Consider the following 26852-nt stretch of genomic DNA (forward strand, 5'->3'; position numbering starts at 1 on the left):
CTTGTGCTGCTGCTTTGGCCAACAGAACTAAAATTACCAAGGGGATCATTTATTTTCTGCCTGCACAAGAAGAGTGAATTAAGCTACAGGATTAATGTAAAAATGTATACATTGCATTTTATGATGCACTATAAATGAAAGACAGGCTTGTTGACAAGACAACTTACTGTCGTGTCAGGTAGAGAACACTTCTTTATGTCACACGTTGCTTGGTGTGAACACCCAACCACAAGTACCTGTTTGCAAAAACAGAAGTTGTAACTTATTACACATTGTGAGTTATCATTCACTACCATTTTCCTTCATGTAGTTTGATGAGAACAAGGGATTTTTGGACCAGCTGTAAGTGTCAGCAGCACTGAAGCAGGAAGAGGAATAGTAATACTGTAATATCTAATATCTGAAATAGCAATACATTAGCAATATAATTGTATGATTTCAGAAAAAACGATCGTCTTCCTCAATTATCTGTTGTGGGTCATCACATTCAATCATCTTATTATTACACAGATACATTTTCACAGGGAGACATTGACTGGTTCAAAAGGACTGATTCAATTAAATATTGTGCACTTTGAAGTTTCACATTCAAACTGCCCAATACTTTACATTGATGGTGCTCTCTGATGTGTCACCGGGGGTCCTCACACCTCCATAACAGATCATACAAAAGTCATTACATTGTCGAGTAAACATCTTAAAAATATGATTTAACCCATTGTCTTAAAAAGTTAAATTTTGTCAACTTAACTTGATTTCTTGAGTTTCCACAACTTTGTTTCATACATACAACTAAAAACAGTTTTGTCTTATCTTTTATTCTCTTACCAATATAATTGTTTTGAATTATCACTGCAACAATATATGTAAGAAATCACACATGAACAGCTCTAAATACTTTAAACAATGTAAAAGATGTACAAGCCTTTATTTCTTTACAGCCCCTCATTAACAATATATTATATAACAATTGTAAATGAGTATTTGAACACAAATAAAGATTGGTACAACAACATGGATGCCTCAAAAGAAAGAAAGCATTACATTTACAGTATGATATTGCAGCTCAGTTTCAAAGGAAATGTTCACATGCTTTCTCTCTAGCAGTAGAGCTAAGTTCTGACTTGCCAGCACTCTAGAGAGGATCCATTCAAACATTGAAATACAGATCAATTGATAGCATGGTTAAGGAAAAGTTTAAATACTTTAAATTTGTTATACCATTGTACAATAAGCAATTCAAAATGAGATTATTATTCATGTTAACAAACTCAAAACTACATGCAGTGCATCTTCTTTGCATTCGTTGCACGATGCATGATGTCATCTTGTTGTGTTGATTTGGCACTAGTCTTTAAGTTTGATGGTCTGTCTGATGTACTCAATCAGTGCATCCACATAATGTTCAGTCAACCCTTGTCTTATATCTGCTTTATAAAGCTACATGTGGATAAAATGTCTACCCTTGAGTCTATGGGCTGGCTGCCACATCCGGGTTCACAGCCATTTTGATCTGTCCATACTCCACCATCTCTGTGGCTGGGGGCCTCTGCTTCCTTGCTGGATTTCTTTGCTTGCCTATTTTCACAACAGTGTATACAACACCCTCATCACCGTTTTCTGAAAAATGAAAGGAAAGCTGTTGTACAATCTGGACATGAAACAAAATGTCATGTTTATTCCACATTTCAAATGTACGTTCTGGACGAGAAACGAAATTACTTTTTACATTTTACCTGAAGTATCAAATCTGGATCGTGGTTTCTTGCATAGATGGTTAATACCGACAAACAGTGCAAGAAGTAATGTGAGAGTTCCAACAGTCAGAGCCACTGGCACAGCTACAAAAGGAAACTGGGAAGAGACAACTAGAAAGAAAACATCAGTACACAACACTTGTTGACCATGCAAATGAAACAGAGTTGTACTCTTAATTCAAAAAGTGGGAATTAAGTCAACTGTCCTGAGATTACCTGGGCAGGCCAAGGGGAGATCAATAGTAGAGTTGCTGCTGCTAACTTTATTCTGAACCATACAGGTCAGGGTTCCTGTCACATCACTCTTCAACGTGATGACACTGTTCTGGTAGTGGTCATAGGCTACACTCCTGGTCAGATTCTGGCTGTTCAGGGTCCAGCTGTACTGAAGACCATCTCCCTCTGAAGAGCATGTGACCACGGTCTCTCCATGAGGCAGACAGAGGTGAGACAACACTGGCTCTGACACCGGGGCTGACAGACACAAACACAAGAGATGCCTCAAATACCCTACCTCTGATTCATGCAAACACAATATATTAATTAAGCATTATATTCTCTATGTCATAACAATGTTCTCTCTGTGTTGTACTACTGCTACTACTGATGATCTATGAAGTATTTAGGCCTAACTAAAAAACAAAAAGGTTTTGTACCTTGTGTTCTCCGTAGCATGTTGACTGTGCGCAACATTGTTCCCTCTGAATTATATATTTTCAATTGGTAATCTCCAGAGTCGTCCTCTATAACTCTGTCCATTCTGAATGTTCCATTCTTAAAGATCTCAGAGCGATTCACATATTCAAGATACAATTTAAATCTCAATTTTTCTCCAGTTTTGAAGAGCAGAATATGTTTATCACCTTTCCTCAAAGTTATTTCTTCATTGATACTGTCTGCAGGCAGGTGTAAGGACAAAAATTCTCCCAAAGCCCCATAGCATTGATGAGTTCCATTCTCATGAGAGAGATTACAGGCCGCGGCATTAACTGTGGAGCAATGATTTTATGTCAGTATGTTATGGTATGGGGACAAGCTTAGTGTTAGGACATAGACAAACACACTATTCAGGATACACTTCCACACTCCATTCACCCAGGGGACAGCAGCAACCTTGTCCAGGTGTTGAGCCTGGTTGATAAGCACATCAGGTGCTGCCAATTAAGGTGATCGTCAGTCAGTGTCCAAGCTTGCAGAGCCGTGTGGCTGCTAGTTTTGTTTAGTGGCCATGAAGCCTTTAGTTTGGTTTTGAGTCTGTAGTTTGGGCATACCTGTTTGTAGTTTCTGTTTTGTATATACATTTTTTCGTCACCATCTGAACAACTAATAATCTGCTTGAACTGGCCGACCAATAGGTGAAGACGGAGCTGGCCCTGAACTCGGTAAATTGATGTCTCCTGGGCAAATATGCATCCAACATGGTCCTTAAACGCTCATTTCTAATGTAAATGCACACATTCATTCAGGTTACAGACCAGTAAACTAGGCCTAAGACTCCTAGATGTTTATTTATTTTAATTTTTTAGGGGTTAGATCAAATGTAATATTGCAGATAGATTGTAGTTTCCATCAATGTAATTGTCTGTATAATTTCCAATATATGTTGTTTTTGAAAAAATATATAAATATATACACTACCGGTCAAAAGTTTTAGAACACCTACTCATTCAAAGGTTTTTCTTAATTTTTTACTATTTTCTACATTGTAGAATAATAGTGAAGACATAAAAACTATGAAATAACACATATGGAATCACGCAGTAACCAAAAAAGTGTTAAACAAATCAAAATCTATTTTAGATTTTAGATTCTTCAAATAGCCACCCTTTGCCTTGATGACAGCTTTGCACACTCTTGGCATTCTCTTAACCAGCTTCACTTGGAATGCTTTTCCAACAGTCTTGAAGGAGTTCCCACATATGATGAGCACTTGTTGGCTGCTTTTCCTTCAGTCTGCGGTCCGACTCATCCCAAACCATCTCAATTGGGTTGAGGTCGGGGGATTGTGGAGACCAGGGGCCTCATGTATCAATCTTGCGTACGCACGAAAACACGGCGTACGCCAGCTTTCACGTTCACGGTCAGATGTACTAACAGTGAAATTAACGTAAGAATGTGCGTTCTTCCACGTAAACTTCAGGCCTGGCGTACGTACATTTTTGTGATGTTTGTCCGTTGGCGACTCATAGAGGCAATAAAGTGAAGTGGCAAACATTACACTACGAACTGTTCTATCGCACCTGCCAGATATTGCTTATAATTTGTAATTGATAAATGATTTGCCATATTATTGTCACACGAGTCTTAGTAGAATATTCTATTAATTATGCAATTAAGTAAGAACATATATAAAGGATGTGAAAATTGATACAACCCGTCTAGCAATGGCAGCTTTGGCTTTATTAGATAACATTTTCAATGGACAAATCCGGAGAGAACGAGTTTTTAGGGACCACGGTGATTTTCTGGCCCACGACGATGACTGGCTCATCAGCCGTTTCAGATTTCCAAGGGCTATACTCTTGGAGCTCTGCGCTGAGTTGGGTCCGAATTTGGAAAGAGAGACAGTGAGGAGCCACGCATTACCCGTTCCTTTACAGGTGCTTACTACACTTGGTTTCCTAGCAACCGGTTCTTTCCAAAGAGAACTGGCAGACCGCTCAGGAATAAGCCAGTCGTGTTTGAGCCGTGCAATGCCACCTGTATGGGACGGCATCATCCGCTTGTCTACCAGGTATATAACGTTCCCATACGATGCAGGTGACCAGCCAAACATCAAAGCGCAATTTGCAGCGATAGCCGGTTTTCCTAATGTAATCGGAGCGATCGACTGCACACATATTGCTATAAAGGCGCCATCTGAAGACGAATTTGCATATGTGAATCGGAAACATTTCCATTCAATAAATGTGCAGATTATATGTGATGCACAAATGCGCCTAACAAATATTGTGGCAAGGTGGCCTGGGTCAACCCATGATTCATATATCCTTACAAACAGCATGGTTGGGATGAGACTCCAAGCTGGCAGGGTGCGCGATGGGTGGCTACTTGGTAAGTTATGCATTTAAATGTATGGTTCTATCTAAAAGTAAAATGCTTGTGTCTGTAATTATTATTACTGCCCATCAGGAGACAGTGGTTATCCACTAAAGACGTGGCTGTTAACCCCCCTCACCAACCCACAAACTGACCGAGAGCGCAGATACAATGATGCCCATTTCCGCACCCGGTCAGTTGTGGAGCGGGCGATTGGGCAGCTGAAATGTCGGTGGCGCTGCCTTGACAGGACCGGGGGGATGCTGTTATACCGCCCTGACAAGGTTTGCCGCATCATACTGGCCTGTGGAGTGCTGCACAATGTCGCGCACAGGCATGGCATACCCCTTGGTGAGGTGGGGGCACCGCCAGATGACCCTGACCCAGGACCAGTATATGTGCAGCACAATCAACAAGCCATTCAGGCCCGTCAACGTGTAATTGCGACAATATAAATGGTACTCAGACACAAAGTTCATTTTTTGACCAATTCTTTTAATGAATGGCTTATTTCTGTGAGTGCGTCAGTGACATTTTTAAGGTGACTGTTCATTTCTTCAATGGCCCTAACAATTTGTTGTTGTGACTCCAGAACAGCATGCGTCAAGACACGGCCAGATGGACGGGCTTCAGCACTGGGGGGAACATTAGAGACACGGGAGACGCTGGACTGAATGGGCTCTGGCTGCTCAGGTGGTGCGGACTCTAAGTGCGTGCCAGTGGACGTTCCTGCGGTTCCTAAGTCCAATTAAACACAGGCACATCTTAACAGTAATTTGAGTCTGTTCCTTATTAATGGGTACACGCATTTGCAATAAAAGCAGTGGATATGTGAAATCTCTGGTGTACCTTTTGCTATATTGCATGCATTTTAAAATTAAACGGTGGCTGGCTATGTATATCAAAGTTAAGGAAATAAATCTGAGTCACCTTGCTGGCAGTCCTGTAGTATATCCGAGTCTCCTACATCAGCGGATACGATTCCAGAGATTAACGTGTCTCCTACAATAGAGGCAACTCTCTGATCAAAGGGTGCAAGTTCATCGGTCCCTGTACCACCGCCTGTTCTGCCCACACTTTGTCGGTGCGCAGCAGTTCTCCGCTTAACTTCCACCTTTATGTCTGACCATTTCTTCTTCAGTTCATTTACGGTGCGTCTCTCAGATCCCACCGCGTTGACGGCATCAGACAAACTCGCCCACTCTTTTTTCTTTCTTTTGTTATTAATTCCAGAGGACAGATTTCCAAATAAAATATTTTTTCTTGTTTCTACCTCTGATAGTAGCACCTCTAATTCGTTTTCAGTGAAATTTCGTTTCTTGCTTGCTTTAGCCATGTTCTTGCAGGTTTCTTTTGCCAAATTGGACTAATTACCATATTTAAATTGATTTAATTGAGGGAGGAGACAGGGTGTGGTGTGGTGCTCGTGCATGTGCGCTCATTTTCGCGTTGATTGGGATGTACAAAGAGAATGTATGTGGAATGATGCGTACGCAGAGATTCATACATCAGATTTTTTTGGTGCGTACGCACATTTATGGCTTTGTCCGTACGCAATGTTTTAGTATGAATTCAACGCAAGTCTTTGTACATGAGGCCCCAGGTCATCTGATGCAGCACTCCATCACTCTCCTTCTTGGTCAAATAGCCCTTACACAGCCTGGAGGAGTGTTGGGTCATTGTCCTGTTGAAAAACATATGATAGTCCCACTAATCCCAAGGGCTGCAGAATCGGGTAGCATGCTGGTTAAGTGGCTTGAATTTAAAAAAAATCACAGACAGTGTCACCAGCAAAGCACCCCCACACCATAACACCTCCTCCTCCATGCTTTACGGTGGGAACTACACATACAGAGATCATCCGTTCACCCACACGTGTCTCACAAAGACACAGTGGTTTGAACAAAAAATCTCAAATTTGGACTCCAGACCAAAGGACACATTTCCACCGGGCTAATGTCCATTGCTTGTGTTTCTTGGCCCAAGCAAGTCTCTTCTTCTTATCGGTGTCCTTTAGTAGTGGTTTCTTTGCAGCAATTAGACCATGGCCTGATTCCTACAGTCTCCTCTGAGCAGTTGATGTTGAGATGTGTCTGTTACTTGAACTCTGTGAAGCATTTATTTGGGCTGCAATTTCTGAGGCTGGTAACTCTAATGAACTAATCCTGCTGCAGCGGTAACGCTGGGTCTTCTATTCCTGTGGCGGTCCTCATGAGAGCCAGTTTCATCATAGCGCTTGGTGGTTTTTGCGACTGCAGTTGAAGAAACGTTCAAAGTTCTTGAAATGTTCCGTATTGACTAACCTTCATGTCTTAAAGTAATGATGGACTGTCGTTTCTCTTTGTTTATTTGAGCTGTTCTTGCCATAATATGTCATCAAGGCAAAGGGTGGCTATTTGAAGAATCTCAAATATAAAATATATTTTGATTTGTTTAACACTTTTTTGGTTACTACATGATTCCATATGTGTTATTTCATAGTTTTGATGTCTTCACTATTATTCTACAATGTAGTAATCTGAATAAAGGGAAAAAGGCCATTCTTGAACATGGGGTGAAACATTTGTACTAATCTGCTAGAGAACCAGTTTGGATTTTAGTATAACCTTTGTATGACTGAAGCCTTTAGTGAGAGGTCTAATGCTTTAATATTTAATAATTTCTGCCCTCCAAATTCGTATTTATTATATAAAAATAAAAAAAGTTTACTTTTTCGTAATATTTTTTTTATTGAATATTAAAACAAACTTGAAGTGAAGCCGCTCAACATCTACATCACATTAGTCATCTAACAGAATCCCTTCCAGAGCGACCCACAGAAGCAACCAGGGCCAACGCCCTGCTCAATGGCACGTCGACAGATCTCCCACAAGGTCAAAAACGGGGACCCGAACCAGCAACCTATCAGCAACCGGCCCAAGCTTCCAACCACCAGGCCACCAGCCCTCCAAGATCCACCCCCACAGTTCCCCAAGAGCTGCACCTCAACCTTCCATTTTTGGGGTAATGCAGTAATCAATTGGTTGTAATCTTGGATTGAGCAGACCTTCCCATGCAATTCTGATAATTCCATGAAAGACATAACTCTACCATTCCAATTTACAATATCATTTAAAAAACAAAATAACTATTTTCAAGGGGATGGAATTGAAATTGTAGCCAGCTCTGCAATGCTTGTTTGAAAAAGAGAGATACTTAAAAAAATGTTTCATTTTCAATTAATCGAAAGTAAAACTTTCGTATAAGTGAAGTTTTTAGAGAGAGGTTTAGTGCTTTTATATTTAATAATCTCAACCCACCCAGTTCATATTCATTATATAGATAGGCACGCTTTATCTTGTCTGGTTTAGCATCCCAGATAAAGCGAAATATTTCTTGCTCATATGATTTGAAAAACAAATCATCAGGAGTAGGCAGCGCCATAAGTAAGTGAGGAAACTGAGATATGACAAAGGAGTTAATCAGGGCAATTTGTCCTTAAATAGACAGGTATTTACCTCTCCATGGTTGCAGGATATTGTCTATTTTTACATGTTTTCTATTGAAATTCATTGTGGAGAGCTCATTTATATATTTTGTGATATGAATACCAAGTATGTCTACTTCACCGTCACCCCATTTAATAGGTAAACTGCAGAGTAATGTAAAAGTTGTATTTTTTAAAGATCCAATACGTAATATTGTACACTTATCATAATTAGGTTTTAGTCCAGAAAAGTTATCTAGATCTTCAATGAGACATTGCAAGGATCTAGCTTGTGGACTTAATATAAAACATGACTCATCGGCATACATGGACACCTTTGTTTTTAAGCCTTGGGATTTCTAATTTACTAATGTTGTTATTTGATCTGATTTTAATAGCTAACATTTCGATGGCCATAATAAATAGATATGCCGATAGAGGACAACCTTGTTTTACTCCTCTTGACAGTTTAATACTTTCTGAGAAGTAGGCATTATTTACTATTTTACACCTAGGGTTACTATACATAACTTTAACCGATTGTATAAGAGATTCTCCAAAAATATATAAATATATAAATAAATTCCAGTCGTACTTTAACAAAATAATTTTCAAATTCAGGTATGAATACCAGGCCTGGTTTCTCAGATTGTTCATGGTGTTCTATTGTTTCCATTATTTGTCTTATATTATCTCCATGTAAAATAACCTGTCTGATTAAGATGAATAATATCAGACAATACCTTTTTAATTCTATGTGCTATGCATGAGAATTTTGCCTCCAAACTGAAGTGTAAGGGGCCTCCATGTTTTTAAATGGACTGGATGTTTATATTTACCACTTACAGTGGGGGGGGAAAGTATTTAGTCAGCCACCAATTGTGCACATTCTCCCACTTAAAAAGATGAGAGAGGCCTGTAATTTTCATCATAGGTACACGTCAACTATGACAGACAAATTGAGAAAAAAAATCCAGAAAATCACATTGTAGGATTTTTTAATGAATTTATTTGCAAATTATGGTGGAAAATAAGTATTTGGTCACCTACAAACAAGCAAGATTTCTGGCTCTCACAGACCTGTAACTTCTTCTTTAAGAGGCTCCTCTGTCCTCCACTCGTTACCTGTATTAATGGCACCTGTTTGAACTTGTTATCAGTATAAAAGACACCTGTCCACAACCTCAAACAGTCACACTCCAAACTCCACTATGGCCAAGACCAAAGAGCTGTCAAAGGACACCAGAAACAAAATTGTAGACCCGCACCAGGCTGGGAAGACTGAATCTGCAATAGGTAAGCAGCTTGGTTTGAAGAAATCAACTGTGGGAGCAATTATTAGGAAATGGAAGACATACAAGACCACTGATAATCTCCCTCGATATGATTATCTTTTAGATTAAACTGGGGCTCCACGCAAGATCTCACCCCGTGGGGTCAAAATGATCACAAGAACGGTGAGCAAAAATCCCAGAACCACACGGGGGGACCTAGTGAATGACCTGCAGAGAGCTGGGACCAAAGTAACAAAGCCTACCATCAGTAACACACTACGCCGCCAGGGACTCAAATCCTGCAGTGCCAGACGTGTCCCCCTGCTTAAGCCAGTACATGTCCAGGCCCATCTGAAGTTTGCTAGAGTGCATTTGGATGATCCAGAAGAGGATTGGGAGAATGTCATATGGTCAGATGAAACCAAAATATAACTTTTTGGTAAAAACTCAACTCGTCGTGTTTGGAGGACAAAGAATGCTGAGTTGCATCCAAAGAACACCATACTTACTGTGAAGCATGGGGGTGGAAACATCATGCTTTGGGGCTGTTGTTCTGCAAAGGGACCAGGACGACTGATCCGTGAAAATGAAAGAATGAATGGGGCCATGTATCGTGAGATTTTGAGCGAAAACCTCCTTCCATCAGCAAGGGCATTGAAGATGAAACGTGGCTGGGTCTTTCAGCATGACAATGATCCCAAACACACCGCCCGGGCAACGAAGGAGTGGCTTCGTAAGAAGCATTTCAAGGTCCTGGAGTGGCCTAGCCAGTCTCCAGATCTCAACCCCATAGAAAATCTTTGGAGGGAGTTGAAAGTCTGTGTTGTCTAGCGACAGCCCCAAAACATCACTGCTCTAGAGGAGATCTGCATGGAGGAATGGGCCAAAATACCAGCAACAGTGTGTGAAAACCTTGTGAAGACTTACAGAAAACGTTTGACCTGTGTCATTGCCAACAAAGGGTATATAACAAAGTATTGAGAAACTTTTGTTACTGACCAAATACTTATATTCTCTCATTTTGTCTGTCATAGTTGACGTGTACCTATGATGAAAATTACAGGCCTCTCTCATCTTTTTAAGTGGGAGAACTTGCACAATTGGAATACTTTTTTTCCCCACTGTAGGTCCTGTTTCAGTAATAATTAAAAAATACCTTCTTGTTGAGCATCTGATAAGCTACCATTTTTATAGGAGGGGTTAAAACATGCTAATAACGGTCCTCCGAGTGCATCACAAAAGGTTTGGTATACCTCGACTGGTATGCCATCCAGCCCTGGAGTTGTCCCCGTCTTAAAGGCTTTAATTGCATCGAGAAGTTCCTCGTCTGCAATTTGGCCTTCACATGAGTCTTTCTGTACAGCTGTTAATTTTACATTATTCATAGAAAGAAAATCGATACAATTAACTTCGGTTAGTGGAGAAGGAGGAGACTGAAACAAAAACATATGCTTAAAGTACTTTTCTTCCTCTTTCAAAATATGGTTTGGTGAATCATGGGTGACTCCGTCATTTGTTACAAGTTTCAGTAAATTCTTTTTGGTAGCATTTCTATGTTGAAGATTTAAAAATAATTTGGTGAATTTTTCTTCATATTCCATCATATAAGGTCCAACTGTGGGACCTTATATAGACAGGTGTGTGCCTTTCCAATTCCTGTCCAGTGAATTGAATTTACCACAGGTGGACTACAATCAAGTTGTAGAAAGATCTCAAGAATTTGCAAAAAATTCTAAAAACCTGTTATCATGTTGTCATTATGGGGTATTGTGTGTAGATTGATGAGGATTGTTTTTTATTTTTTATCCATTTTAGAATAAGGCTGTAACGTAACAACATTTGGAAAAAGTGAAGGGGTCTGAATACTTTCCAAATGCACTGTATATATCGCAGTTCTTGTTTATTTATTTAACTCTTTTTGGCTGATTATTATTATTTTTTTGTACATTTTCTTAACTATAGAAGATAATAAATGTAAATTGGATTAGCAGAACATGTTCCACTATTAGCATCAATGTTGTTTGTGTCTTATTAAGTCTTGGATAGGCCTTATACTCTGTTCTGTGTAATATCATGTCTCACCTTGTGCTGCTGTTGCTGTCACCACCAGAACTATAGTAATCAGAGGATCCATTTCTCTTCAGCCTGCACAAGACAAGTGACATTTAGCAGAAGTCTCACAGGAGCATTAGCATCAAAATTGTGTGAATTTACGTGAACGGATCATAATGTGGTGATACTCTACAAATGAAAGACAGGCTTGTAGACAAGACAACACACTTGTTTGTCAGGGTGACAGAAATACTTTGTCACTTTTGTATGCCGTGCATGCCTGGTGTGAACAGAAAACCAGAAGTATGCTGTGCCTGCTTGCAAACATTATATTTTGTTCCACTTAACATTGTTAGGCATTTACTACCATATTATTTAATGATGATTGTCCACAGGTGAGATGGATGAATAGAGAAAATTAAATATCTAAAACATAACCCAAGGAACACAATTAAAAAATCCCTAACTTTAACCCTTATTAGCTGCAATGGAATAAACATATTCAAAAAAGCATGAACCTATTATTTAATTGGTGATTTTAGCAAATACTTTCTTACATACTTTTAAAAAAAACTCTGCATTGTTGATTAACGGCTTGTAAGTAAGCATTTCACCGTAAGGTCTACACCTGTTGCATGTAACAACAGATTTGATTAAATTATTTGATCCATTACAACATTATCAATATCAATGTAGAGATCCTTAATATAGGTCCACATTTTTGTATTCGTTTTTTTTGGTAATATCTAAATTCAATAACTGTTTTTTTTGTTGTAAAGATTGGTATTATTAGTAATGGTACCTTGGGAAGGTTAATATTCTATGGACCACTTTCCCGGACAGAGATTAAGCCTAGTCCTCAACTAAAAAACAGTATCAATAAAGAATGTCTATTGAAATCACTTTTTAGTCCAGGACTGGTGTTTCCAGCAAACCAGCAACGCATTCATATACAATGTGTTCAACCATATAATTACCATTATATTTGCAAATTATGATCAATTGCATGCAATTTATAGTAGCCTGGAGCCTACATTATCATAAATTAATTGTAAAAAGACTGGTCGTTTCCTCAAATATCAATCAACATATATAACTCTTGCAGTAACCTTAAAACTAATTTAATAAAGAAAAAGCATATAAATAAACTGACCAGATTCACTCACCAAAATCAAAATGGCAAAAATCTAAAATCCAGATTTCCTGGAGAAAAATGACTAAATTTATTTACTTTAGAGAAGTATTATGCTCTTCACATAGCTTTTATCTCATCTAAGTCCTCTCTTGTGTGAAAACTATTTTAACAACAGTTGGTGATGTTTGACATCCGCTCATTCGAGCCAGTGACTACACTATCAACCTGGTCTCAGAGCATTTCATATTACTCTGTACGTATGTCCAAGACACTCATTTAGTATTATATTTTACGTTTCATATGGTATGTATTAATTTGTGGATGTTCAGCACCCATTTTATATAATATGTTACGAATTTTCAAAAGTACAATATGTTACGAATTTACAAAGATACAATATGTTACGAATGTGCAAAACGTACAATATGTCACGGATTTGCAAAACGTATTATATGTTACAGATTCTAGCTAGGTGCTAACGTTAGCTAGTCTTGCTAACGTTAGCTAGGCTAGGGGTTAGGGTTACGGTTAAGGTAAGGGAAGGGTTAGCTAAAAGGGATAAGGTTAGGGGAAGGTTTAGCTAACACGCTAAGTAGGTGTAAAGTGGTCCTCTGTAGCTCAATTGGTAGAGTATGGTGCTTGTAACGCCAGGGTAGTGGGTTCGATCCCCGGGACCACCTATACGTAAAAATGTATGCACACATGACTGTAAGTCGCTTTGGATAAAAGCGTCTGCTAAATGGCATATTATTATTATTATTAAAGTAGTTAAAGTAGTGAGCAGTTGAAATGCTTCTAAGTAGCAACAATTATAAAGTTGTCTGTGATGAGATTCGAGATCTGTGATGAGATTCGAACTCGCAACCCATCCACCCCGACTAACCACTCTACTTAAATGTTTTGCCTTATGTAACCATCTATTTTATGTAACCATACCAAAAGTTCCTCAGATTTACATACAGATTAATACGAAATGCTCTGAGACCAGATTGCAACCATTGTCAAATTGTGGCCCCTGTATCATTTAAGGCATAGGGCAGCTTACAAGCCTTTTATATATAGCTTCCACACAAGAACACAAAAGTCAGTCTAGACATAAAAGCAGATCTAAAAATGTAAATGTACGTCCATTACTACTAATTAGTAATGTCCTCTTAAGTAAGGTATCTTGAGGACTATTTTGTTTTAGACAAAACACAAATGAAACAAAACTTTAATTAAACTAGTTTCATGCAAATTAGCAATACCACTTAATGCAAGCCTATAACAACTACTCAGTTAGATTTTGTGGTATCCCTGACTTTTGGAGAAGAAGAAGCGGAATACTGTTGATTTACACACTCACTGGACAGTTTATTAGGTACACCCCCCCCTGTTCATGATACTGGATCGCTCCTACAGACAGTGACTCACGTGGCCGTGTCTTGCTATATAAAGCAGGCAGACAGGCATCGAGGCATTCAGTTACTGTTCGATTGAACATTAGAATGGGCAAAATGAGTGACCTAAGCGACTTTGATCTGGTATGATTGTCGGTGCCAGGCACGCCGGATCCAGTATCTCAGAAAGGGCTGCCCTCCTGGGCTTTTCATGCATGGCAGTGTCTAGGGTTTACAGAGAATGGTGCGACAAACAGAACATATCGAGTCAGTGGCAGTCCTATGGGACAGTCCTGTGGTAGAAAACAGAGCTTGATGAGAGAGGTCAAAGGAGAATGGCAAAAATCGATGTAAACAAATTTGTGCACAAAATTTGAGAGAAATAAGCTTTTTGTGTGTATGGAAAATATCAGATTTTTTTTTTCAGCTCATGAAACATAGCACCAACACTTTACAGGTTGCGTTGATATTTTTTTCAATTTATATATGTTTTTATGTAGATGATTAGACAGACTTTGTGGAATACAGATTGAATTACATGCTTTAATTGATATGATGATTTTTATACACCATCACTGTTCTTAATAAAAGTCATTAACATGACTGGTTCAATGTTAGATGTGCAGTCCTATACACAACAAGGGCTATAGTCACTAATATATAAATGTAATAAGATGTTCTACTTGATGGTGTTTCATTCAAGACAACATTAACTTTCCTCTAGCTGTCAATACAGGAAGGAAATCAGATACTGTAGGCATTAACATGAAAACAGAGTGGGAGGAACACCTAAGTGCCATCTCTCAGAAGTGGTTTCATGAAACTCGCCCTGCTCAACGGCTGGAGAAGTTTAAAGAGAAATGCCATACTGCTTTCAGGAAATAGATCTCACTCAATGGCCTTTTTACATTTTACATTTTAGTCATTTAGCAGACGCTCTTATCCAGAGCGTCTTACAGTTAGTGCATTTATCTTAAGATAGCTAGGTGGGACAACCACATATCACAGTCATTGTAAGTAATTATTTATTCAATAAAGTAGCTATTAGCAAAGTCAGAGCTAGTAAGGGCGGGAAATAGTCAAGTTTGGATGTTAGTTCACAAAAGGCTTTTTTTTAGGGGGGGTTCGAGGAATGGTGTTGTGGGATATTTGAAGATACTATTCGAAGAGGTAGAGTTTCAGATGCTTTCGGAAGATGGGCAGGGACTCTGCTATCTTAGCTTCAGGGGGAAGCTGGTTTCACCATTGGGGTGCCAGGACAGAGAAGAGCTTGGACTGGGCCCGAAGGGGTGGGAGGGCCAAGAGACCAGAGGTGTCAGAACGAATAACTCAGGTTGGGTTGTAGGGTTTGAGCAGAGCCTGAAGGTAGAGAGGGGCTTGCAGGGGTTTAATGGCACAAGCGGGGAGCCCAGACAACAGCAAGTTGCCTTACACTTTGACCATAAGGTCAAATTTTCTAAAAAAAGGTAAAAGAACGTAACATTCTTCCACAGCGACAGGAAAGTGTCTTCATAATCAAATCAATTCAATAATTCCAAATAATACTATGATTGAAGATGTTTAGATCACATTGCTGAAACTATGATAACTTAAAACACTGTAAAATATTTGCAATACCTTAACATAATAATATGTTTTGATTTACAGACCCACATTCACAATATATTATATAATATTTGCAAATTACGATATTGACCCTTTAGATAAAAACAATTAAAAACACACACACATCAACTTCGGCACATTACAAACTTGCATGCCTCAAAAGAACTATCCAGAATAATATATAGAAAGAAAGCGTCACATATACAAAATAATAAAAATCCTACGATCCCACCATTGTCACATCATTCACAGACATAATTTATTCAGTCTGGATAGCTTTAAGCAGTATGGAGATGCAGCCTTGTCTTTAAGATCCTGCATGGCCTTGCCTCTCCACTCTTATGTCAGCATATCATGCTCAAGGAAAGCACCTGCACGATAACAAGGGCAGTAGCTAGAGGGGATTGCGTTGTCCCTTTTCCACACAGCAAATTCGGTCAATCGGTGTCACGGAATCAGCCGAGGCTGCTCCTCCTCCTTGCTCGGGCAGGCTTAGGCGTTCGTCGTCCCCGGAGTACTAGCTGCCACCGATCTATGTTTCGGTGTTTGACTTGTTTTGTCCTGATTGTGTACACCTGTTCCCCATTACGTTGTATTGTATTCCCTATTTAACCCTCTGTCGTTCATTGTGTGTTGTGTGTTATTGTATTCGACATCGACAGTGTTCGTGTGCGGGTTGTTTTTCCTCCTTGTGTGGAGATTGTTTTCTTCTCTGGTTACTTTCAATTAAAGTACGTTTCCAGTAAGCTCTGTGTCCTGCGTTTGACTTTGCCTACCGCATTTCACCGTCGCATTCTGACAGAATAACACACCTCATCCTACGATACCACCACCATCAGCCATACCCATCGTTCCATCTCCGGAGTCCAGTGGGATTCGGCTCTCGCTCCCGAGGGCTTATGATGGCACCGCGGCCGGGTGTCAGGGTTTCCTACTCCAGGTTGAACTCTACCTAGCAACCATTCACCCGGCGCCCTCGGGATACGAGAGCGTGTCCGCCCTCATCTCCTGTCTGTCCGGCAAGGCGCTGGAATGGGCCAACCAGAGGGTAATGGGCCCCCAGAGGGTAAAGCGGTGGGTGAGCGTCTATTCCACCTTAGACAGGGGAGGAGGAGCGCGCAGGAGTTCTCGCTGGACTTCCGGACGCTAGCTGCCAACACGGGATGGAATGAGAGGGCCCTCATCGACCACTACAGATGCAGCCTGAGGGAGGACGTGCGTCGGGAATTGGCCTGCAGGGACACCAACCTCAGCTTTGATCAACTGGTGGACATGTCGATTCACCTGGATACCCTGTTGGCTACCCGCGGACGTCCGGATTCGGGGCCGTCCATTCCATCCCCCAGCACTTCCGAGCCGACCCCTATGGAGCTCGGGGGTGCTGGTGCTAGGGAGACCAGGAGGGAGACCAGGAGGGAGGCCGTCCCCTGCACCAACTGTGGCCGCAGAGGACACACTGCTGGTCGGTGCTGGGGAGGGTCTCCTAGGAATCGAGGCAGTGGGCGACGCACTGATGAGTCATTCCAGGTGAGTAGGCAACCAACTCACCCAGAGCTCTCTGCTGATCATATTGGTATTCAAGTGGTGTTTCCCGAGGTTTCTCCTCACTCCCCGCATAAGGCGCTAGTAGATTCAGGCGCAGCGGGGAATTTTATCGATCGCCAGTTCACCTATAAGTTAGGGATTCCTATCGTACCTGTTAATGTTTCCTTCCCTATTCATGCCCTAGATAGCCGCCCGTTGGGGTCAGGATTGATTAGGGAGGTCACGGCGCCTCTCCGGAAGAAAACGCAGGAGGGTCATGAGGAGATTGATTCTCCTGCGTTTCCCGTGGTGTTGGGTCTTCCCTGGTTAACAGCTCATGACCCCAACATTTCATGGCAGCAGAGAGCTCTCCAGGGATGGTCTGATCAGTGTACTGGGCGGTGTGTAGGCGTTTCCGTAGGGGCAACGACGGTGGAAATCCCGAACCAAGTTCCCACCTTGCACATTCCACCTGAGTATGCCGATTTGGCTCTCGCCTTCAGTAAGAAGAAGGCGACTCAATTACCACCTCATCGACAGGGGGATTGTGCGATAGACCTCCAGGTAGGCGCTGCGCTTCCACGTAGTCACGTGTATCCTCTGTCTCAGGAGGAGACGGTCGCTATGGAGACCTACGTCACCGAATCTTTGAGACAGGGTTATTACATACGGCCGTCTACTTCCCCTGCGTCCTCGAGTTTCTTTTTTGTGAAGAAGAAGGATGGGGGTTTACGCCCGTGTATTGATTACCGTGGTCTAAATCAGATCACCATCAAATACAGCTATCCTCTCCCTCTGATCGCTAGTATGACGGAGTCATTACACGGGGCGCAATTCTTCACAAAATTGGATCTCAGGAGCGCGTACAACCTGTTGCGCATTAGGGAGGGAGATGAGTGGAAGACAGCATTCAGTACCACCTCGGGTCACTATGAGTACCTCGTCATGCCATATGGGTTAATGAATGCTCCTTCAGTCTTCCAATCATTTGTGGACGAGATTTTCTGGGACTTGCATGGACAGGGTGTTGTGGTATATATTGATGACATCCTAATATACTCCGCTACACGAGCCGAGCATGTGTCCCTGGTGCGTCGAGTGCTTGGTAGACTGTTGGAGCATGACCTGTATGCGAAGGCGGAGAAATGTCTGTTCTTCCAGGAGTCCATCTCCTTCCTGGGACATTGGTTGTCTGCGTCAGGGGTAGAGATGGAGATTGACCGCGTTTCTGCCATGCGTAATTGGCAGACTCCCACCACGGTAAAGGAGGTGCAGCGCTTCTTGGGTTTTGCCAATTACTACCGGAGGTTTATCCAGGGCTTTGGACAAGTAGCAGCTCCCATTACCTCTCTGCTAAAGGGGGGTCCGGTGCGCCTGCAGTGGTCAGCTGAGGCGGACAGGGCGTTTAAACGTCTGAAGGACCTGTTTACCTCGGCTCCGGTGCTGGCGCATCCGGATCCCTCTTTGGCATTTCAGGTTGTGGTGGACGCTTCCGAGGCTGGGATCAGCGCTGTGCTGTCTCAGCGCTTGGGTACGCCACCTACACTCCGCCCCTGTGCTTTCTATTCTAAGAAGCTCAGTCCGGCGGAGCGCAATTATGACGTGGGGGATAGGGAGCTGCTGGCTGTGGTTCAAGCCCTGAAAGTGTGGAGACATTGGCTTGAGGGGGCTAAACACCCTTTTCTCATTCTGACTGAACATCGTAACCTGGAGTACATCAGGGCAGCGAGGAGGCTGAATCCTCGCCAGGCAAGGTGGTCAATGTTTCTTTCCCGCTTTGTATTTAAGCTCACCTATAGACCAGGGTCCCAGAACGCTAAGGCAGACGCCCTGTCCCGACTATATGACACAGAGGAGAGGTCCATTGAGCCCACTCCCATACTTCCGGAGTCTTGTTTAGTGGCACCGGTGGTGTGGGAGGTGGATGCGGAAATTGAGCGGGCGTTACGTTCTGAACCTACTCCTCCACAGTGTCCAGAGGGTCGGAGGTACGTGCCGCTCGAGGTTCGCGACAGTTTGATATACTGGGCTCACACGTCACCCTCCTCTGGTCATCCGGGTATTGGTCGGACAGTGCACTGCCTTAGTGAGAAGTACTGGTGGCCAACCTTAGCTAAGGACGTGAGTGTTTATGTTTCCTCCTGCTCGGTGTGCGCCCAGTGTAAGGCACCTAGACACCTGCCCAGGGGGAAGTTACAACCCCTACCTGTTCCACAACGGCCGTGGTCTCACCTATCGGTGGATTTTGTCACGGACCTTCCTCCCTCCCAGGGGAACACTACGATCTTGGTCGTTGTGGATCGGTTTTCTAAAGCCTACCGTCTCATTCCCCTGCCTGGTCTCCCTACTGCCCTACAAACTGCTGAGGCCCTGTTTACACACGTCTTCCGGCACTATGGGGTGCCTGAGGATATAGTGTCTGATCGGGGTCCCCAGTTTACCTCTAGAGTCTGGAGGGCATTTATGGAACGTCTGGGGGTCTCGATTAGCCTTACCTCAGGTTTTCACCCCGAGAGTAATGGGCAGGTGGAGAGAGTTAACCAGGATGTGGGTAGGTTTCTGAGGTCATATTGCCAGGACCGGCAAGAGGAGTGGTCGGGATATATTCCCTGGGCAGAGATAGCCCAAATCTCCCTCCGCCATTCGTCCACTAACCTTACGCCTTTCCAGTGTGTGTTAGGTTATCAGCCGGTTCTGGCACCTTGGCATCAGAGCCAGACCGAAGCCCCTGCGGTGGACGAGTGGTTTCGGCGCTCGGAAGAAACTTGGAACGCTGCGCATGTCCATCTGCAGCGGGCCATCAGGCGACAAAAGGTGAGCGCCGATCGCCACCGCAGTGAGGCTCCGGTGTATGCACCGGGAGACCGGGTCTGGCTCTCGACCCGAAACCTGCCCCTTCGCCTGCCCTGCCGGAAGCTGGGTCGGCAGTTTGTGGGGCCCTTTAAAGTCCTGAGGAGATTGAACGAGGTATGTTATAGGTTACAACTGCCCATTAATTACCGCATTAACCCCTCGTTCCATGTGTCTCTCCTCAGGCCGGTGGTGGCTGGTCCACTCCAGGAGAGTGAGGTACGAGAGGCTCCTCCGCCCCCGTTGGACATCGAGGGGGCTCCGGCGTACTCAGTCCGTTCCATCTTTGATTTGAGGCATCGGACGGGGGGGCTGCAGTATCTCGTGGAGTGGGAGGGGTACGGTCCGGAGGAACGGTGCTGGGTCCCCAGGAGGGACATTCTAGATCCCTCCATGTTGAGGGACTTCCACCGGAGTCATCCGACTCGCCCTGCTCCGCGTCCTCCTGGTCGTCCCCGAGGCCGGGGTCGGCACACGGCTGGAGCCGTGCGTAAAAGGGGGGGGGGGGTACTGTCACGGAATCAGCCGAGGCTGCTCCTCCTCCTTGCTCGGGCAGGCTTCGGCGTTCGTCGTCCCCGGAGTACTAGCTGCCACCGATCTATGTTTCGGTGTTTGACTTGTTTTGTCCTGATTGTGTACACCTGTTCCCCATTACGTTGTATTGTCTTCCCTATTTAACCCTCTGTCGTTCATTGTGTGTTGTGTGTTATTGTATTCGTCATCGACAGTGTTCGTGTGCGGGTTGTTTTTCCTCCTTGTGTGGAGATTGTTTTCTTCTCTGGTTACTTTCAAGTAAAGTACGTTTCCAGTAAGCTCTGTGTCCTGCGTTTGACTTCGCCTACCGCATTTCACCGTCGCATTCTGACAATCGGCCTTCTCTGTTAGAGCTACAATATACTGGAATGTAATGCCCAGGGACTTGAAAAGCTACACTGATTAATGTACTTTTAAATTTAAATTGAAAACATGGATAAAATCTATCCAAACCTGTGCACATGAGTTATCTGTGGTTCATCATATGTAAGACGACAGTGTTTTTATTACGAATAAGTTGTTGGTGTTAGAATGATATATTATTGGATGTAAAATTGTATTTTGTATTGTTTTACTGTGACTTTGTACTGTGGCTGTGTAACTGCCTTTACCTGGCCTGGGAATACGCGTGCAAATTAGCTTATGGCTAACCCTGGCACATTTACATGGATGTTGCATTATTGTTATATTGATGTTGAGTAATGTGCATTGTCCCCTATAAATGTATAAATAATACATAAATAAATAAAAATGCTGTGCTCCTCCTATACAGTACCATAATGAGAACTGGAAACACAAGCAGAGAGATCCACTGCTCATTTATACACTTGCATGCAATAAACAGAGATGTTAACACTGGAGAGTGAAGACATAGAGGGAATGGGACGCATCAATAAAACAAAGTCACTCAAATTCATTGTCATTTTTTAAATCCACAACAAATCTTTATAAGAAGAACACACCATTTAGTGTAAAAACACCAATCTAACTTATTGCAGAACATCCTGGGGCAGTGTTAGTGGTCTGTTATAAATAGCTTCTTACTCTGAAATAGGCAGAATACTGTAGTTTACACTGTCTGTTGCAAGTAAGTTAAACTGCTCTAACAAGCAAGAGGGGGATTGTATTGACAACACTAAACAGTGGGGAAGATATATGGTAAATACCCACAGTCCTGATTGGAAGAACCTAAAGAAGTGCTTTGATGCTCCTCCCACAACCAGTATTATGTTCTATTATGTACATATTTATGTTACTATTACTTTGATTACTTGCTATTTCTGACTGGACTCTTGATGTTATTATTAATATTAATGTACTGCATTGTTGAGGGAGCATTGTTGAGGGAGAAGTGTTGAGGGAGATGTGTTGAGGGAGAATTGTTGAGGGAGGATTGTTTAGGGAGCAGTGTTGAGCTCAGAAATGGCAGTTTGCTACCCTAGTTATATCATCACATGAGGTAAGTGGCTATTCAGACCAACGGTCAGCCATTTAATAATTTAAACCTGTGAGGGGAAAGTATGGTTTCCTCTGTTGTCTACGTTAATTGTGTTCTTGAGGCGCCATGATCATGTGGTAGTGGATTATCAATCTGGAATACACCATGAGACGTTCAGAATCAAAAAGAACATTTCACGCTTTGTAAATGCTTGCCCACATCTCATGATCCAATGTGTTTCAAGTTAACAAACATATAGATATTTTGGCCTTATAATTCCCCTTCAACGATACACGGTACATCTTTAATGTTTCAATCATAGCTTTCATGTCCGAGTTCAGAGAATAAACAGTATGGCTGTGTGCAGCGGTGTAGTGTACTGTAATCCTAACTGAATTTAATGCTAAAGTGTAAGAAAACTGGAGGTGTCCATTACTGCAAGTGCTTTAGGGGATGGGAAGATGATTAGGGGTGGTGCTGTGGTGTTTTTTGGTCGAGGGGGCGGGGTTGGACATTAATGCGATTTGCTTCTTACAGAGTTGAGAGGAGGCGTAAACTGATTTCAAGTAAAGAGTTGAGATGTGGGAGGCCGGGTGGGAGGGTAAGCTTGTTCGTCCTCAGATTGGTCGGTGGGCATCCCTCTGTGTCCCCACGCAGCCGGCTGGTCACCCACCGGTTTCACTCAGAGAGACGTCTCACTCAAACCCTCCTGCTCTGGAGTTCAGCTGGGGTCAGAGGTGGAGACGAGAGGTTAACTGACTTCAAAAACAAATAGCAGGGAAATAGAGAAAACTGACCCTTATTACAGAAGCCCATGCCTGTACAGCTACAGAATCTCTGGCATTGAGTACTAGAAGGTCTTCATGAAATTCCTACAACTGCCACCAGATGGCAGGCCTGATCTGAGCTGAGTGTCTCCAGTATAGAGAGTAAAGGAGAGGTGAGGAGACACTCACCAGACTGGCTTACTTGGTGATGGCGGAGGGTGATCCAGAGCGGTGGAAGTGGACTATCTGCCACTTGCCGTCACGGCGATGCCAGATGTGTGTCTCCTCAGACTGGGCGGTGCGCAGTATGCTGTTGGTGTTGATATACTGTGTGATACGGATGTACGCGATGCAAGCAGCTTCCTCCCCGACCAGGTGGATGTGGCGGTTCAGGATGGTGGTGTGGACAGGCTTACTGTTCTTAGACCACACTGGGGGAGGAGTAGCATACACACAAGACAACAGTCAGTCAATGAATAAGTCATTCTATGACTGCAAGAGTTTTCACTTTTCACAATGGTTTATGACTAGGTATGCCATATTCTCAAATCAATCAAATAAAATGTTATTTGTCACGTGCCGTATTCAACAGGTTTAGACTACAGTGAAATGCTTACCAACGAGCTCATTTCAAACAATTCAGAGTTAAAAAGTAAGACAAATATTTGCAAAATAAAAAGAAAGTAGTGAGTCAATAAAAACAACAATGAGGCTATATACTAGGAGTACCAGTACTGAGTCAATGTGCAGGGTACGAGGTAGTAATGAGGCTATATACTAGGAGTACCAGTACTGAGTCAATGTGCAGGGTACGAGGTAGTAATGAGGCTATATACTAGGAGTAGCAGTACTGAGTCAATGTGCAGGTATGAGGTAGTAATGAGGCTATATACTAGGAGTACCAGTACTAAGTCAATGTGCAGGGTACGAGGTAGTAATGAGGCTATATACTAGGAGTACCAGTACTGAGTCAATGTGCAGGTACGAGGTAGTAATGAGGCTATATACTAGGAGTACCAGTACTGAGTCAATGTGCAGGGTACGAGGTAGTAATGAGGCTATATACTAGGAGTACCAGTACTGAGTCAATGTGCAGGTACGAGGTAGTAATGAGGCTATATACTATGAGTTCCAGTACTGAGTCAATGTGCAGATACGAGGTAGTAATGAGGTTATATACTAGGAGTAGCAGTACTGAGTCAATGTGCAGGTTACGAGGTAGTAATGAGGCTATATGCCAGGAGTACCAGTACTGAGTCAATGTGCAGGTACGAAGTAGTAATGAGGCTATATACTAGGAGTACCAGTACTGAGTCAATGTGCAGGGTTACGATGTAGTAATGAGGGTATATACTAGGAGTACCAGTACTGAGTCAATGTGCAGGGTACAAGGTAGTAATGAGGCTATATACTAGGAGTACCAGTACTGAGTCAATGTGCAGGGTACAAGGTAGTAATGAGGCTATATACTAGGAGTACCAGTACTTAGTCAATGTTTAAGGTACGAGGTAGTAATGATGCTATATACTAGGAGTACCAGTACTGAGTCAATGTGCAGGGTATGAGGTAGTAATGAGGCTATATCCCAGGAGTACCAGTACTGAGTCAATGTGCAGGGTACGAGGTAGTAATGAGGCTATATCCCAGGAGTACCAGTACTGAGTCAATGTGCAGGGTACGAGGTAGTAATGAGGCTATATACCAGGAGTACCAGTACTGAGTCAATGTGCAGGTACGAGGTAGTAATGAGGCTATATACTAGGAGTACCAGTACTGAGTCAATGTTTAGGTACGAGGTAGTAATGAGGCTATATACTATGAGTACCTGTACTGAGTCAATGTGCAGGTACGAGGTAGTAATGAGGTTATATACTAGGAGTAGCAGTACTGAGTCAATGTGCAGGGTACGAGGTAGTATTGAGGCTATATACTAGGAGTACCAGTACTGATCCAATGTGTGTGTGTGTGTGTGTGTGTGTGTGTGTGTGTGTGTGTGTGTGTGTGTGTGTGTGTGTGTGTGTGTGTGTGTGTGTGTGTGTGTGGGTGGCTGGAGTCTTTGACATATTTATTCGGGCCTTCATCTGACACCTCCTGGTATAGAGGTCCTGGATAGCAGGGAGCTCAGCCCGAGTTATATACTGGGCCGTACACTCTACCCTCTGTAGCCTTACGGTCGGATGCCAAGCAGTTCCCATACCAAGAGGTGATGCAACCAGTCAAGATGGAAAACAAATGGGCCTCAATCATATGAGTGAGCTATACAGACGTTTTGAGAATGCATCTGGTCTGAACAGATGTCATGATGACTCTTTCCTCTTTCCTGAAAGAAGCACTTCTGCTACTAACTTTACTGTAACCTGAGTAAACTCATCTAAAGGAAGAAGAGTATTCTGGTGAGGTGTGACATGAATGTAGTGGATCATTACAGTACATACTCACGTGAGTGTGTGTCTGCTTCTATGCATAACCTTCTGCTGTTTACTTGTTGCATGTGGGAATACTTTTCCTGCAATATTGTGTATGTTGAAGAAAACAGCTCTGATGTGTCCACCAGAACTATTATTATCAGGGGTATCATTTATCTTCTGCCTGCACAAGAAGGGTGAATTAAGATACAGGATTGATATAGAATGGTATACATAGCAGCAGAGAATGATGATGCACTATAAATGAAAGACAGGCTTGTTGACAAGACAACTTACTGGCGTGTCAGGAAGAGAACACTTCTTTATGTCACACGTTGCTTGGTGTGAACACCCAACCACAAGTACCTGTTTGCAAAAACAGATGTAATTTATTACACATTGTAAGGTATTCACTACGATTTTCCTTCATGTAGTTTGATGAGAACTAGAGATTTTTGGACCATCTGTAAGTGTCAGCAGCACTGAAGCAGGAAGAGGAAAATGTATACTGCATTTTTCTCAGAAACCTGCTCTTTTAAGTTATCTTATTCGTTTTCCACAGTTTTTTTAAACTTCAATTTTATGTCATATGTTGTGTTGTGTTTTGTTTCATTCATGTCTAACTCTATGTCTGCAGCTTTCTTGGCCAGGGTCACTTGAAAAAGAGATGTGAATCTCAATTTGACATCTCTGGTTAAAGCTGCAATATGTAACTTTTTAGGGAACCAACAAAATTCACATAGAGATGTGAGTTATAGATCTGTCATTCTCATTGAAAGCAACTATAAGAAACAGTAGATTGGTTCTATATGAGCTATTTCTATGCTTCCCATTTTTAAGTTCAGTTTTTGCGTCTTTTTCTTTCGGTTTTGTACACCAGCTTCAAATAGCTGAAAATACAATATTCATGGTTATTTAAAATATATTTAACAGTGGTATGGATGGTACAATGATTCTCTACACTATTTACACTATATACACTATATACACTATATATATATAATATATTTGTAGGGTTGTGTTTTTAATATATATATATATATATATATATATATATATATATATATATATATATATATATATACATATATGCACTGAGGCTAGGAAACACTATCACCACCGATAAATCTACAAAAATCGAGAATTTCAACAAGCATTTTGCTACGGCTGGCCATGCTTTCCACCTGGCTATCACTATCCCGGCTACCAGCTCTGCACCCTCCGCTGCAACTTGCCCATACAACACTCCTTCAGTAGCCTCCAACTGCTCTTAAACACTAGTAAAACTAAATGCATGCTCTTCAATCGAACGCTGCTGGCACCTGCCCACCCGACTAGAATCACTACTCTCGACGGGTCTGACCTAGAGTATGTGGACAACTACAAATACCTTCCAGACTCACATTAAGCATCTCCAATCCAAAGTTACATCTAGAATCGGCTTCCTATTTCGCAACAAAGCCTCCTTCACTCATGCTGCCAAACATGCCCTCGTAAAACTGACTATCCTACCGATCCTTGACTTCGGCGATGTCATTTACAAAATAGCCTCCAACACTCTACTCAGCAAATTGGATGTAGTCTATCACAGTGCCATCCGTTTTGTCACCAAAGCCCCATATACTAC

General features: G+C 42.4%; 1 protein-coding gene and 1 long non-coding RNA gene across 2 annotated transcripts in view; one reads left to right on the top strand and one right to left on the bottom strand.

The window, feature by feature from the left end:
* Window positions 1-4172: 4172 nt before the first annotated feature.
* On the top strand, window positions 4173-4963 carry LOC123484110. Its single transcript, XR_006658404.1, has 2 exons — window positions 4173-4811; window positions 4890-4963. It is a non-coding gene; the product is annotated as an uncharacterized LOC123484110 (long non-coding RNA).
* A 16319-nt stretch (window positions 4964-21282) lies between these two features.
* LOC121541957 (calcium/calmodulin-dependent protein kinase type II subunit alpha-like) overlaps window positions 21283-26852 on the bottom strand; it is a 43071-nt gene continuing 37501 nt past the window's right edge. The window contains exons 4-5 of the mRNA XM_045214124.1: window positions 23023-23251; window positions 21283-22778 (exon numbers count right to left, since the gene is read on the bottom strand). Coding sequence (XP_045070059.1) covers window positions 22775-22778; window positions 23023-23251 — 233 coding nt within the window. The 3' untranslated portion in view covers window positions 21283-22774. The remainder of the gene's footprint in view (window positions 22779-23022; window positions 23252-26852) is intronic.

The sequence above is a fragment of the Coregonus clupeaformis genome, unplaced genomic scaffold (genome assembly GCF_020615455.1).
Source record: "Coregonus clupeaformis isolate EN_2021a unplaced genomic scaffold, ASM2061545v1 scaf0199, whole genome shotgun sequence".
NCBI classification, from domain to species: domain Eukaryota; kingdom Metazoa; phylum Chordata; class Actinopteri; order Salmoniformes; family Salmonidae; genus Coregonus; species Coregonus clupeaformis.